At 41.3% G+C, this 14,701-nt stretch overlaps 1 protein-coding gene across 5 annotated transcripts in view; it reads left to right on the forward strand.

The window, feature by feature from the left end:
• CREBBP (CREB binding protein) overlaps positions 1-14,701 on the forward strand; it is a 97,041-nt gene that overhangs the window by 42,376 nt on the left and 39,964 nt on the right. For all 5 annotated transcript variants that reach the window (XM_054270616.1, XM_054270621.1, XM_054270618.1 and 2 more), the window contains 3 exons: positions 5,740-5,989; positions 7,258-7,371; positions 14,215-14,457. In XM_054270616.1, coding sequence (XP_054126591.1) covers positions 5,740-5,989; positions 7,258-7,371; positions 14,215-14,457 — 607 coding nt within the window. The remainder of the gene's footprint in view (positions 1-5,739; positions 5,990-7,257; positions 7,372-14,214; positions 14,458-14,701) is intronic.

The raw sequence follows: 14,701 nt of genomic DNA on the forward strand, positions 1-14,701 counted from the left end.
AGTTGAGAGAATATTGCTTTTTGGGAGTGAAGGAAGTAATTTTTCTTCAATTCTTGACTTAGAATTGGAGCAGCATATCTTCTCCTGTGCTTTTTCCCCCCCTCATCTCTTGCTAAACTGCATCAGGAGCTCTCTGTTGTGTTCTTCTTTGTTTCTTTTTATGTCCCATGGATTTCTGTAATAACAGATTTTGATCAGAAGACAGAAGAAGTGACTGGGGATGAGGATGTTTCAGGTGTGCTTCACCTCTGAGGGAGAGGAAGAAAGCTTTTAAACTGGGAGGCCAGGTTTAATTAGAGCAGGTAGAACTGTAGCTACTTAAAATAGACAACTGGTATTTTATTCTAGAGACCAGAAAGAAAAGGCTTTATGAAGAATCACTTAACTCCAGTGCCCTTCCAGGGAGGAAGGCCTGTGTTCTGAGCCTTTCTGTGATTTTTCCTCTCTTGCACCACAGCCACTCTCCTCTATCCCTGTGGAAAGGTCTGTGGCTCTTGCACTGGCAGCATGCTGAGTGTCTGCTTGCTGCTCTCTTCAGCATTCTCCCAGTCTCTGCTGGGTTTGCTGTCACTGTGCTCACCTTCCCTGTGCCTGCCCTGACCTCCACTCTGAAATTCAGATTCTCGTTCACAGGCAAGCTCACTCCTTCCCTTCCTCAAGAAAATCCCACCTGATTTACAGCAGTGGACAGCTGGGAAAAGGCTCTACTTAGGTCTAAAGGAGAAGATCTTAATAACCTGGAAACAAATCCAGCAGATAGCGTTCAGTGCCAGGGAAAGGACATTGTTTTGTTGGGAGCAGAGCATCTCTGCCTTGCCTTAGTGCAGGAGTTCATCCTGGCCATGTGCATTGCTTTGAACTGTGGAATATTTTAGCTTTTGCATCATCTGTAAATGCTGTGCCAGGCTGGCAAAAGCTGACAAAGAGGAATTAATATTTTCCCAATGCTCTGGCCCGTGTTCCACTCTCCCCTCCCCCATATGCAAACATAACGGTGGAGAGTATCCATTGCTGTGTCCTACCCTGTTCCAGCAGCTGAGGTGCTCCATAGCCAGCACTCCAACAGCCTGGCTTTCCTTCCCTTACAAAATTCTCATTAGTGCTTTATCCTTTTTTCTAGTCAGAATTTGCTGTCTGGGATTTTTAATGTCCCTCATTCCTCAGGCTGTTTGTCCCCCATTAAAATGCTGAGGTTTATGTAGGGTATATAACCTCTCAATATTTTGCTCAGGCAGTTTCCTATATGTGAGAGCTGGAATCTGTCTACACCTTCCTACATTTTGTCTGCTTTTCCTACTTTGAAACACTTCTTCAGTGAATGTTTCTTGGCATTTGCTGGTCCTGCAAATCAGAAAGATGAGATAAAAATCCACAGGTGTATCCTTAAGAAAGATGCTCATCCAGCTTTGATGCCTAGCAGGCTCAATGGCATAGAACTGAGACCTTTACTGGTTTTAAAACAAAATTCCATTAACAATTAAAAGTGAAGTGCACTGACCAACGATTCAGGTTGTTTCTGTGGCCTTGACCATAGGAGCCTTCCCACCTTTGAGGTTGTCATGGGCTTGCAGGTTCATTTGCCAGTGCCACCATCAGAGGTGGAAATTAAAAGTTGAAAATATTCCTGTTTACCCTTGACATGAAAACTCTGCCTTTATCCATGTCAGTGCCAAAGCTTTGAGATAAATCCTGAGCTCTAAACACATTCTTCATGTTAAGACCACAGCCTCAAGCTGCTCCAGGGGTGCTTCAGGAAGGATTTCTTCCCAGAGAGGTTTGTCAGCACTGCAATTGGCTGCCCAGGGGGGTGCTGGAGTCCCCATCCCTGGAGGGGTCCAAGGAAGGCCTGGAGGTGGCACTCAGTGCTCTGGGCTGGTGACAAGGTGGGGATTGGGCACAGATTGGCTTTGATGATCTCAGAGGGCTCTTCCAGCCTAAATGGTTCTGGGATTCTGTTGGCTTTGTGTTCAGGAGCTGGATACCTTCCTACCTCTCCTCATTTCCCAGAGCACTGCCAGTGCTCAGCTTGGTGTTACAGGCTGACATCACTTATCTCCCTCCAGACAGCAGGACAGCCTTCTGAGGCCATGTCCAGTGCAGGAAGCCTCTTGTCCTCTCCTGTGGAGCCTTCTGCCCACCATTCAGACTCAGATTCTGATTCCTCCTGCTCTTGGGTGAGGAAATGCAGCACTGCAGGGTTTTGGGGCACGAATGCAAATATTGGTGCATGCAGTGCTCATCTCAGCCCATTTGTGCGCATGTGAGCTTCCAACCTCTGGGGCCAAAGCAGACCTTGGGGTTCCTGGTGTCACAAGGATCCTTCCTGTCTGGACAGGACCAGGCTGCTCATTCCATGCTGAGAGTGACTGCTGGAACCAGGGAAAACACCATCCGTGTGAACTGCAAGAAGTGTAAACAGGTTCTGTGTCACTTTCCCAGCAAAGCTCTGCTCCTCAGGACTGCACTGGGGAATGCCTTTGGCCTTGATGCCCCCCAGTAGCTGCTGCTTGAGCTCTCCTTCAGTTTTGGGACAGAATGATGCTGCCTGGGCTCTGCAGAGCTGGTTCAGCACTTGCTAGAGCATTCCTGCAAATCCTGTGGGCAGGAAAGACTTCTTTGAATCTTACTGGAAAAGTATGGGGACACTCATTATTGCAGTTGGTCACACTATGAACACTTAATTAAGATAGAAATATTGCTAATTGAAAGTTCTATTTTATAGATATTACATATATTATATAATATAAATATATTTTTATATATTGCTAATTGAAACATTTACAGTTCATGTGTGTATCCACTTTGTGCCGGCTATTTCTTCTCTGGATGGGACCTTCAGGATCACACTTTAAGCCTTTGGTTGGAAGGGAACTGAAGAAGTTTGGGGGTGTTTCACCTTAATGTACCTGTGTGTGGGATTTGTGGCAGTGGATTCTTAATAACCTCACTAAGACCTGCTGTTGATTCCAAACCTCTCTCACAGAACTAAAAGGCATTTTTTAAACACAGGATTTGTCCTCATACAGTGAAAGTCACATTCTTCTATCAGGGAGAAGGAAAAAACATGGAAATAAACAGAAATTACAGAAGAAAAGTATTTTAAAACCATAATGCTCTGTAGAGTGGAGCTGAGGCAGAGTTCTGTATTGCATTGTTTACCTGCTGTAAGATTGCCACTGCTGCTGAGATTGCTGCCTACTTTTCTAAGAAAAGGTACATAGTGTTCCATCTCAGCAGTGTTGAGTGCTTTTGAATATAAATACATAAAAACATGGAGAATTACTGGTCACTTCAGAAAAATAAAACCACCAGGGAACTTTGAGTCCATCCAAGTCCACAAGAACCAGATACTTGTGCATCTGTGCTGCCCAGACCTGCAGGAAGGTTTTGTCCTTCAGGATAGGGACAGGGCAGCACCATCTTCCTCTCTGTGAATGAGTTTCCATAATTTAAAGGGTATTAATAGAAGTATGTATAACTCAGTTTCTAGAAAACTGATTATTGACATTCCCATCTCTGTCAGAGGTTTTAGCAGATTTCTAACCCCTGATCCATTTGCTCTGTTGATGATGCAGCAAGTGGCAAGAGAAACAAAAATATCTTTTTTGCTTTGTTTATATGACTATTGAATTATTTCTTTTAATTATGGGTCCAGAAGTGCCTGAACTTCCTGCTCCAGCAAGAACATTGTCAGTGAGTCAGGTGAAGCAACCTGAAGAAGTTTTATATTCTGAGGGGGTTTTGCCCTACCAGCAACATACTGATCTGGACTGAGACTGCTTTGTTCTTCAAACCACTGATACTCTGCAATTCTGCTTTTTTTGTTACTCAGTCTTCAAGTATCCCTCCTGGGTCAGGACATCTGTGCTGATACAGCTGCAGTTGTGTCTGTTAACTGGAAGGGTAGTAACAAAAGGAGGACTTGGCTTGGGAAACAATTCTTTGACTGGGATGAAAGCATCGCTTCCAACAAGATTTTCTTTGGCATGATCCCTGTATTTTTCTGCAGATTAGCTGAACTAATTGTTTCCTATTTGTGACCCAAGAATTGTTTCAGCAAAACCTCTCTGCTCTATGGATTTGCTCACAGGAGAAATGGAAGACTGAATTTCAGCTGCATGCAGTGGGAGCAGATGTTCATGGGTTTCCTTCATTCACCCCCTTATTCCTTTTTTTGTTCTTTCTCTTGAAAGTTCAAGACAGATTCAGCATTTCCTCTTTGTCTAAGACTTATTATAATCATTGTCAAGTGGCAGAGTTTCTACTTCTTCCATCAAATACCAGACATGGTGGTTTCTACTTGATCTTGTGTGCTTCATTCCCCAGAAGAAAAGCAAGCTCCAAAACCTGATGTGCAGGGACAAAGCTTGCTGCTGGACTAGGAAGAGCTTGTGCAGGGAACTTTTTGTTACTCTAAGAAAATTAGGATTTTGTAGGCTGTGGAATTTCCTGGGAAATCCTTCTCAAAGGTCAGAAGTACAACGGGCTAGAAATGGTGTATGCTGACATTTAAACCTGATTTTCTTTAAATATGGTACACAGGCTGTAGTTGGCTGCAGGTTAGTAGTTCTGCAGGCACTACTGAACTATTTCCTCTATTACCTCCCCAGCATAGTCCTAATGTTCCTATATTCTATTTTAAAGTGGTTTTCAGGGCTAGTTTTCCTTAGGTAGCTTGGAATTTGGTGAGTTTCCCTGTGGTAACCTGCTTTCACAGTGCATAATCAAATTGATTCTTGGGACAGGTGCTTGTTTGTCCATAAGATTAATTCAGGCTGCAAATCACAGGGATTGCAGGACTTTTACAGTCCCATATCTATTCCTGCTAGGGGAGTCATTGCAGGCTGTGGATATGTTTAATTTTGAAAGTTAAGTTTCTCCATGTGTCCAGGAAGGTAGAGAAGCTGCCTGATCTGTGCTGAATAATTGACATGTTTAAGAGGCTGTTTCTCTTCTGCACTGTTATGAGCTGTGCCTTAAACTGAAGAGCTCTGTGGTTTGCAGCTGTCAGGCAGAGCTCAGGCCTTGGTGCAGAAGTGTGTCCATAAAGAATGGGTGCTGGAAATAAAACATTGGATTTTAAAGCTGATAGGACCCAGTGTCACCCTGTGGTAGCTCTGGTTCTCCTCAGTAGCCATAATGCAATCCAGGTTTAGGTGGCCCTTCCTAGGAGAAAACCATATACAGCTTGCCCTGGGAGTTCTCTCTGTGGAAGGAATATCACTTGGAGACAAAAAGGATTAACTTGGGCTTGAAAAATCAGCTCTGCCTTTTGCTGTAATACGTGGAGACACAGAATTTTGACTGTCTTCTCCTATTGGACTTCTCTTTCTGTTAGGGACAAGGAGCTAGGATTGATGTGTATAAAATGTGTGATATGAAAATCTGACCTATAGTATGAAAATATAGTATTGAATTTATAGAATCATAGAATGGTGTGGATTGGAAGGGACCTTGAAGAGTTCCACCTCTGAGCTCATAAGTTAAGAGCTCACTGCTGTTGGAATGATGGTCTCTCTAATAAACAGTGTGAATGGCTTGTTGTTTAAACTCTTGTTAATGTAAGTGTTTTAACAGAGTGTTTAACTCTCAATACACTGATGTTGTTTGAGCATTAGAAATGTTTGAGAGTGGTGCAACAACCCTTGTAGCTCACTCAACACTTCTGGGATAAAAAACAAGACGAAGACAGAACCGCGGCTCACCGGCACAAGGCTGAACTCTCGTTTTTTCTCTCAGTCCCAGATGCAAACCCAAGTGCAGCAGGTGGGAATGGTCCCCACGCAGGCCATGGCCACCGGGCCCACGGCAGACCCCGAGAAGCGCAAGCTGATCCAGCAGCAGCTGGTCTTGCTGCTCCACGCCCACAAGTGTCAGCGGCGCGAGCAGGCCAACGGCGAGGTGCGCGCCTGCGCCCTGCCCCACTGCCGCACCATGAAGAACGTCCTCAACCACATGACACACTGCCAGGCTGGCAAGGCCTGCCAAGGTGAGCCCTCCCTGCCCTCCCTGTTCCCAGCCTTGCTCTGGCACTGCCATATTTGTTGAAAAATCCCTTTGCCAGGGCTTGTTCTCCTGGGAAGCTGAGAAGCGTCAGAGAAAAATGAAAATAATTATCTGATTGCTTCTCCTGTGTTTTGCTCCTTTGGAATGTGGTCTGGACATTGGTTACCAATTGGTCATTGTTTGATTGGTTTCATGTGAATTGTTGTAACTTAATGACCAATCACAGCCAGCTGTGTCAGGACTCTGGAAGGAGTCATGGGTTTTTCATTAGTGTCTTGTTAAACCTTCTGTCTGTATCCTTTCTCTGTTCTTTAGTATAGTTTAGTATAGCATGATATGATATGATATAATGTAATATTATGTAATGTAATGTGATATGATGTGATATGATATGATATATAATATTATATTATATTATATTATACAATGTAATATATGCTACAGTATAATATAATATGATACAATATAATACAATATAATACTATGCAATACAATAATGCAATATAATATAATATAATATAATATAATATAATATAATGTAATGTAATGTAATATAATGTAATATAATATAATATAATAATCAGCCTTCTAAGAACATGGAGTCAGATTCATCATTTCCTTCCTGCCATGGGGGACCCCAAAACACCACATTGCTCTTCTCAGCCCTGTGCCTGGCACAAAGGGATGTCAGCACTGGCTCTGTGGTTAAGCTGCTCCCAACTCTGCCAGTTTAGAAAACAGAATGCAACATTTGCTCTCCTCATGTAGAATGGTACCAGTATAGCCTTGCAAACATCTTCTTCATCTCCTCTCTTGTATTACGTGTGATATCCACTGTGTCTTTTGTCTTAAATTTCAGTACTAGTTTCCTTCATTTGCACTTGGATCACAAGACATTTCAGTTGTGTTTAGTTATATGTACAGTATTGCAATATTTGCCTTTTGGAAGTAGGATGGTAGCAGTGTAGCCTTGCAATCATCCTTTTCATCTCTATTGTATAAGGAGGGTGTAATGTCCACCATGTCTTTGTCTTAAATTTTGGGACAGGTTTCCTTCATTTGCTGGTGGATCACAAAAAAATTTACTTGTTTGTGGTTTTAGTATTGCTTGTGAAGGAGAAGGAATAGGGTTACTCTAAAAAATTAAATACTTCAAAACCAGTTGAAGAATAGAATTGCTCTAAAAACTGAAATAATTCAAAGCCAATTAACCAAGGAGTGACTCTTAACTCTTGCTTTCCCTTGCTGCAGTTGCTCATTGTGCATCTTCGAGACAAATCATCTCCCACTGGAAGAATTGTACTCGGCACGACTGTCCCGTGTGCCTTCCTCTGAAAAATGCCAGTGACAAAAGAAACCAACAACGTGAGTATTTCTCTTACTGCTGTCATTGAAACTCTTAAACCAAAGCTGATCATGTGTGCAATGGAGGAATAAACTCTTAGCAGTGTCCTAACAAACTTAGTAGCTCTTAACCATCTTGTACAAGGATAAATATACCAGTGAATTTCCATTTCTGACCATTAAAGGCAATTTATTACTTAAATACAGTAATACTTAAATACATAAATGTACTTAAATACACAATAATTGAGGAAGTCTGAGCTCAAGCACACATCTTTTCTAAAGGGTGTGGCAACTTCTAACTGGTGTTCCATTGTGAGGCAGGTCAATAGATTCCCGTTGTGAAGCAGTTTTGGATGTAGATGGGGGCTTGGGGAGGAGATCAGCTACTTGATTGTGTTTCTTGCTGCTAGAAACAACTTAAATCAAAATGCTAATGATTGAAAATAATAAAAAATATTTGAAAAAATCATTCTGTCATGTAAAAAGTTCTGGGTGTCTTAATCATTGTATTTAACACTGGTACAGATTAGCTGTAGTTCTGCAAATCATGCCTGGTTTTTATAATAGCTGAGCTGTTACTGATCCTTGGGGCCAGTCCATTTGTAGTTTATTTCTTCTTCCTTTTTGCTCTGAAAAAGAAAATTTTCAACTTATATTGGTAGGTTTGCTTCTCGTCAAGTCCTCTGAAAAGATGCCAAGGCGGAACATTTTACAGCATCGATGTAAAGTTCTAGAAGTCTTAAGTAATGTTATGCCTAAGTATATTTAAATAAGGGCTAAGAAGTGGAAAATAGCTGCAGGACTTGCAAAGCTTGTACATTGGAATTGGATTGGAAGCATTCTGCTAATTTCCAGCTAAGCTGAGACTGCAGTGGGGAACTCCGGCAAACCTTGGAGGATGGAGAATTGTTCCTAGGTTAGGGGGAGAGTAGCTGCTAAAACTACCAAAATTATCCATTGAGCATGTTCTCTTTATGGTTTAAGTAGGGGTTTTCCTCCTCCAAACTGAAAAAAATTACAACTGTACAGCTACTTGGAGGGCAGGATTTTGTTTTCATTTTACCAAACTTCTCCATGGTAAACAAGATAAATCTTGTGCTTTGAAGGTAGTAATTTGTTGCAAGTGATTTCTTGTTTGACCCTTGAAAAATGTGTTGAAAGCTTTGCTTTTTAATATGACATGGTCCATTTGTGCTTAACATCCTTATTACACAGTTGTTATCAAAGTGCTAACAACATCTACCAGAACAGAATTGTATTTTTCAATACAAGCTGCTGGTGAAAAGTAGTTTGTGCACCATTTGTTTGGTTGCTCATACAGCTGATCATAAGAGAACAAAAACTAGAACATAAACAAGCCTTAAAAATAATTTTGCTACGGAATCAAATATAATATTGTCTGAGTGCAACAGAATTGTAGTGGAAAAGTGTAGAATTTGTCTCTCTTGTTGCATATGGAGGGAGATAAATATGAAATCTCCTTCTATTCAGTTAATCAATAAACCAGTGGTGCAGGGTTCTTTGTCCTGGATTCATGGTTTATTGGAAGTGAAGGAGGAGAACTTAAAGTACTTTTTTAGCTGTATTATAAAAGGTACCCCTTTTTGTGCATTCAGGAGGGTTTGTGAAATGATTTACATTGGTGTGTGCATTTTTAAATGTTGTGCCTGATCAGGTGGGTACTAACCAGAGCTGGGTTAGTTTTAGACTGGAAGAAAATGTTGTCTTTCTTAAGAATAATTCATAGTAACTTCTACTGAATTGGGAGGAGGAGGGAGTCTGCATCTGGCAGAATACAGAGAATATTCAGAAAGGGAAAAAGGAATGAGGGGTATAGTGATCCTCCTCCTATTGCAGGGCTGCCTTCCTTGCAGAGAGTTCAGAGCCTCCTTCCCGGGCCCACCCCTGTTTTCCTGTTGTTGTTTCAGTCCTGGTGTGGCCATGCTGGGCTTTCAGAAGCTGCTTCAAAGGGTGCCCACCTTTAGAACATTCTGCAGAGGAGCATGCTGAGCCATTGGCAAGGTGGTGCCTCACTTCCATGCACAGCCATTCCTGTGCTTTTGTAGCTTTCTGTTCCTACTCCTTGGGGATCTGCAAGTCCTAGAAAGTCCTGGGGTTTAGGTTATTGCCTTGGAGCTGTTTCTGTGCAGGTCTTTTAGTGTTGGGATTTTTTGCAAAGAACATTGTGCTAGGTTTCTTTTCTATTGCCTTTTTTATTTATTTTTAAACACTCTTGAACTATATTTTACTATAATGGCTGATAGTGACCTGACTTGTTAACGGGACATATTGGGACAAATTTAAAATTTTTTTTGTTCCACATGGTTCTTATTGTGTGTCCCATGTACCTCTGAGGGGGCAGGAGAAACTGGAAAATAAAATACTTTTATATATATATATTATATATATATTTATACTATTATACTATATTATTATTTATTATAATTACATTTTTATATTAAATATATTATATATTTTATTATTATATTATTAAAACAAAATATTATTATATTATGCAAAATGTTATTTTGCACGTGGTAAAACATTAAGCTTTTCTTTTGAATAAGCAAGTGAATCCTGTTTTTTGAAGTAATGGCTTGAAATTTGGTTGAAATATTTTGCGGTTGAAGGCTTGTTTTTGTTAGGAATTTCTTCTTGCTTCCTGCTAGGCCCAACACCATATGAGTTATAAACTTTTGCAAACAGTTGTTGATATATTTCCTAGTTTTGTAGCTGTGTCAGTTATTTTTATGAAGATTCATGTTGTCATCCACTTGCTTGAGCTCTTAATTCTTCCATTCCTGGCCTGGGCAGGTGTGTTGTGCCACAGCTCCTGGATCTGCTCCCATTTGTCATGTCCTGGTCCATCCCCATGTGCAGCACTTGGTGTGCATCATTCCAGGATCAGGGGACCCTGCAAAACCCCTGGGATCTCACTCAGATGAGTGAGACTGGAAAGAGGAGTTGTGAACTTGGAGCTGGTCTCCTTGTAGGAAAATTTTAAATAAAATGCAGCAAGGAGAGAGCTGGATTAAGAGAGATGAAACTTGACATAACTAATCTTCACCTAAAAGTGTGGTTTTAGAGGAAACACCAGAAATTCTGGTGTGTGTGAAGTCAAGGATGAAGGAGCAGGAATCTGATGAAGGAAATGGAGGCAGGGACCATGATGTAGCTGGCTGATGCAGCAGGTTATTGAGTACAGGCAGGACATGCAAGAGTACCTGGATGTGGAGCTTTTGGGAACCAATCCTTTGCAGAGTAGGAAGGAATGAGTGCATCCATGCACAGGGAAATGTGTCCAGGAGGAGGAGGAGGCAGCAACTTCTTCAGTGGAGTCTTTTTGCTGTGAAAACAAAATGAAATCCAGCTTGTTCAAGTCTTACTGTCAGTGACTGTAAGATCTACAAACAAAAAATGTCTCTTGTTCTTTTTTAATTGCTGGAAATCATGTAATGGTGACCCATCAGTTATTCCATGGAGCCACATGGTGGATAATAGTCCTTGGATTAAGGAGTTCCACTGCTTGACTGATCCAATGCTGTACTGAAGGCTTATAATTTAATGCTTAACTTAAATAAAAATTAAAATGGCATTGGTGGTGAAGTTTGAAACTGACACTTCCTGCTTCAAGTTCCTCATAAAATCTTTACCCCATGATTTGACTTAAGATACAGCCTTTAATTAAATGATTGTGTGCATTTATCTTCATGTACCTGCCTAATTCTGAGGGCAGGACTTGTGCTGAGGTGAGTCAAAAGCACCAGCACAGATTTTGCTCCAGCCACTGCAAGATGAGCAGAGTGAGGAACAGGACAAAACAAGACTCAGTTAAAGAATTCAGAAGTAAAATCAAACATTTTAACCAGCGTGGCTAAATTTAAATCAGCTCATAGCTTGTTGTCTGAGGTGATGAGGCAGAGTTGCTGAAGGATTTTGGCTTAACAATTGCCAGCTGTTTTAACAGACAATTCTGTCTCAAATGCTACTTTCTTTTTGCATTTTAATTGTTAGTATTACCTTCTTTCAGTTCTCCAAAATGGTTTAACATGTTCACTGGAGTGGTCAGGTTAGAGGAGTGCTGGGCACTCATACTTAAAATAGCATTAGGGATCTGTGCTTAAAATAAATTTAATTAGCTGGAGGGGTTCCCCTCTAGAAGACTTGAGTGCAGTGTCATTAAACAGCACCTGAGACAGACATTAAACAGTAGCTGAGACAGGAATCCTGCAGGGGAGCTGCTCTTTGATGGTTTTGGTGCCTTCTGGGGCATTGGGATGTCACTGGGGCTGCTCAGGAAGTTCTGGGGCTGCTTAACTTGTGCTTGTTTGAACCTTCCCTCCTCAGGTACATAAACACAAGTGACACTGGGGCACACAGAGCCAGCTGTCTTTACAGCATTTAGAATGTGAATTACAGAGCTCATTTCACACTTGTAACTTCTGTCATGGGCTCCTCAACGTCAGTTAAGAAAAATAAATTGCAGTAGACATTGCTTCACATAGCAGTGGCCTAATGTGTTTGTTCCAGGGCTGTGTTTATTTTAGTTGACTTTATTTCCTGCAGTATCTGCCACAGAAGGGACAGCATTTGCACTTGGGTCTCTCCAGAGTGGAAATTTAATACTCTCTGCCTCCATCTTCTTGTTTGACAGATAATGTCATGCCTTCATATAAAACCAGTGAACAAACACCAAAAAAAAACCTCCTTCAAAACCAGGTTCCTGATATTGGGAAATACTCAGAACAGGATCCTGTTGAGTTGTGAATTGGTAGAAAAGCTGAGGCCAAATAGTTTAACACTGGTCTAACACAAAGGCTGAACTTGTGCTTTGTAGTGGCTGAAGCTGCTGCCAAAGCCCAGCCCAGAGCCGTGGGCTGGAGGGGCTGGACCTGTCCAAGTGAGCTCCAAGCCAAGCCTGCAGTCTCAGACAGTCTCTGGTTTTTCCCCAGAATGTGAGGGGTGGTGGAAGGCTGGGCTCTCCTCAATGGGGTGACCAGAGCCTTTTCCAGCTTTCCAAACATTGGCATCACCTGTGGGTGTTCTGCCATCTCCACACGTCAGCAATGAAAGCAGATTGGGGGGTTTTCTAAAATTCCTAATTTTTCTGGTGGAATATCATCCTCTAACAAGCTGGAATTCCTATTAGCTCCTGAATCAATCTGTGCTGTCAGATTGATTGTCAGCCTTTTAAATTCCAGGGTGACACAACTTTTGTGCTATTTAACCTTCCTATCCCTTGGCATCCCTTGGTTTGCAGTAGTGTAAAGGCATCTTTCTCCTAGGCTGTGTGATTCCAGAATACTACATGCAAGTCCAATGAGGAATTCATAGAGATGCTCTTTAAAATGTCTTTTTTTTTTTAATTAAGCTGATAGGATCTTAATCAGCTTCTGCCTTTGTTTTTAAATTCTCTTGGAAGTGATCACTGAGTTCAAAAGTTATTGTGAGTGTGTCCACAGAGTGTAAATGTACATAAGCCTTAATTTCCATGGTAACCCCAGCATTTAAAATACTGTGGATTGTCCTTTGGGGGAAAAAAGGATGGTTTTTGTAGGGCTGCTTATTCAGGAGAGGGAGATATCTGAGTTTATTTATTTGTAGTTCTTTGGCAAATGAGATCAAATTGATTTCTCATCTGGAGAGGGAAAAGTCTGGACTCTGCAGTGTGAGTGTTTTCTCTTGGGTGGAAGCTGGAAGCTTGTGTATCTCTTTCAGTGATTCAGTTTCCATGGTGGGTAAGGATTTAAGAAATCCTGGCTAATGCTGTTAATGTCTCAGAAGGCTTGTTTTCATGACTTTTTTATCTAACCACGTGCCCCTACTAATATTTCAATAAAACAGTTATTGTTGCCTATATTAAGAGCCATTACTGTTGCTAAGTTTAGTTCACACATTTGCAATGCACATTACATATTTAATTACTTAAGGGGGAAAATGTGAAGGAAATGTTACTTCTATCAGAGTCCTGATTATCAAAATGCAGTGTCCCTGTGCTGAGGGTTGTACTCCATGGGTCATTCACCAGGGAACATGGCATTACTTAGAATGGCAACTAAAATGAGAACCAGAATGCAAAATTTTGTTCTCTTCTGGATCAAGTAAATAGTACTTTTCCCTGTTGTTTCCATTTCCTGTCTAAGGGAAACGACTCTTCCATACCACCTGTGTGGTGGGAGAGGTTGGTTGGTTGTGGTAGCCATATAGGTTAATGAATACCTAAACATCATCTAAATTATTTACCAGGGTTCAACCCCTTAATGACTCTACAACTTATTTTAGAGGTAGCCAGTACAATCTAAGACTCCTCAGGGTTTTTCATATCTCTGAGTAATTTGGGGTTTAAGGTAATTTGGCCTTCGGAGGATTCATCTGGTGATTGCTTGCAATGAAAATTTCTACCAACAGATCTTCAGTATTACCTTTGTGTCCAAGGACACAGTGTTTCTGCTGAACTCAGGATCTCTGTTCTGGAGCCAAATATTTTGACCTAAAATGGGATTGATAGGAAAGAGGGAAGTAGAGGAATTAAATTTTTTTCCCCTTAGTTTACTGTCCCCAAGCATGAAAATCCTATTTAGCCTTATATAGGAGCCTGTACTATATATCTATTACAAGTAATTATGGGCTTGTCTGCCTGAAATTTACAGCACTTCTCTTTAGACTGCATGGATTAATAGCCAGGGTGGGTTCTGTCCTGTAGAATCAAAGGTTGAGTTTTCCCACAGTTGTTCTGTCCTCTGGCAGAAAAATATCTGTATCATAGAATATGTGCATGTTCTGGCGACTCTTGGCATGACTGATTTTACTCCTTATCCTCACTGAGTTTTAATTTTTTCTTCTCCTTTCTCTTCTCTGCAGCCCTTTTAGGGTCTCCAGCAGGTGGGATCCAGAATTCCATCGGTTCTGTTGGCACGGGCCAGCAGAGCACTCCAGCACTAAGCAATCCCAACCCAATTGACCCCAGCTCCATGCAACGAGCCTATGCTGCCCTGGGGCTGCCATATGGCAACCAGCCCCAAACACAGCTGCAGCCCCAGGTCCAAGGCCAGCAGCCAGCACAGCCTCAGGCTCACCAGCAAATGAGGACCATTAATGCACTGGGTAGGTGGAGAAAAGACCAAGAAAAAAAAGAGTTCAAATAACTGATGTTGAATTTTTAGCATAGTCTGGTATTTTGTTTGGTCAGAATAGTGACTGTCTGTTCATGTTGTTTAGTAAGTTAAAAATACACTATTTATATACACTACCATTCATTTACATTTGAATATTGAAAGTTTTGAATGTAGTGCTTTTGACAAATAGCAGGAGTTTAAGTTTCTGTTAAAATATAGCTCATTCTGTTAAA

This window comes from Melozone crissalis, unplaced genomic scaffold (assembly GCF_028551555.1).
Source record: "Melozone crissalis strain CALT ecotype California unplaced genomic scaffold, PUWL_Pcris_2 ptg000012l_1, whole genome shotgun sequence".
In the NCBI taxonomy this organism is placed as follows: Eukaryota; Metazoa; Chordata; class Aves; order Passeriformes; family Passerellidae; genus Melozone; species Melozone crissalis.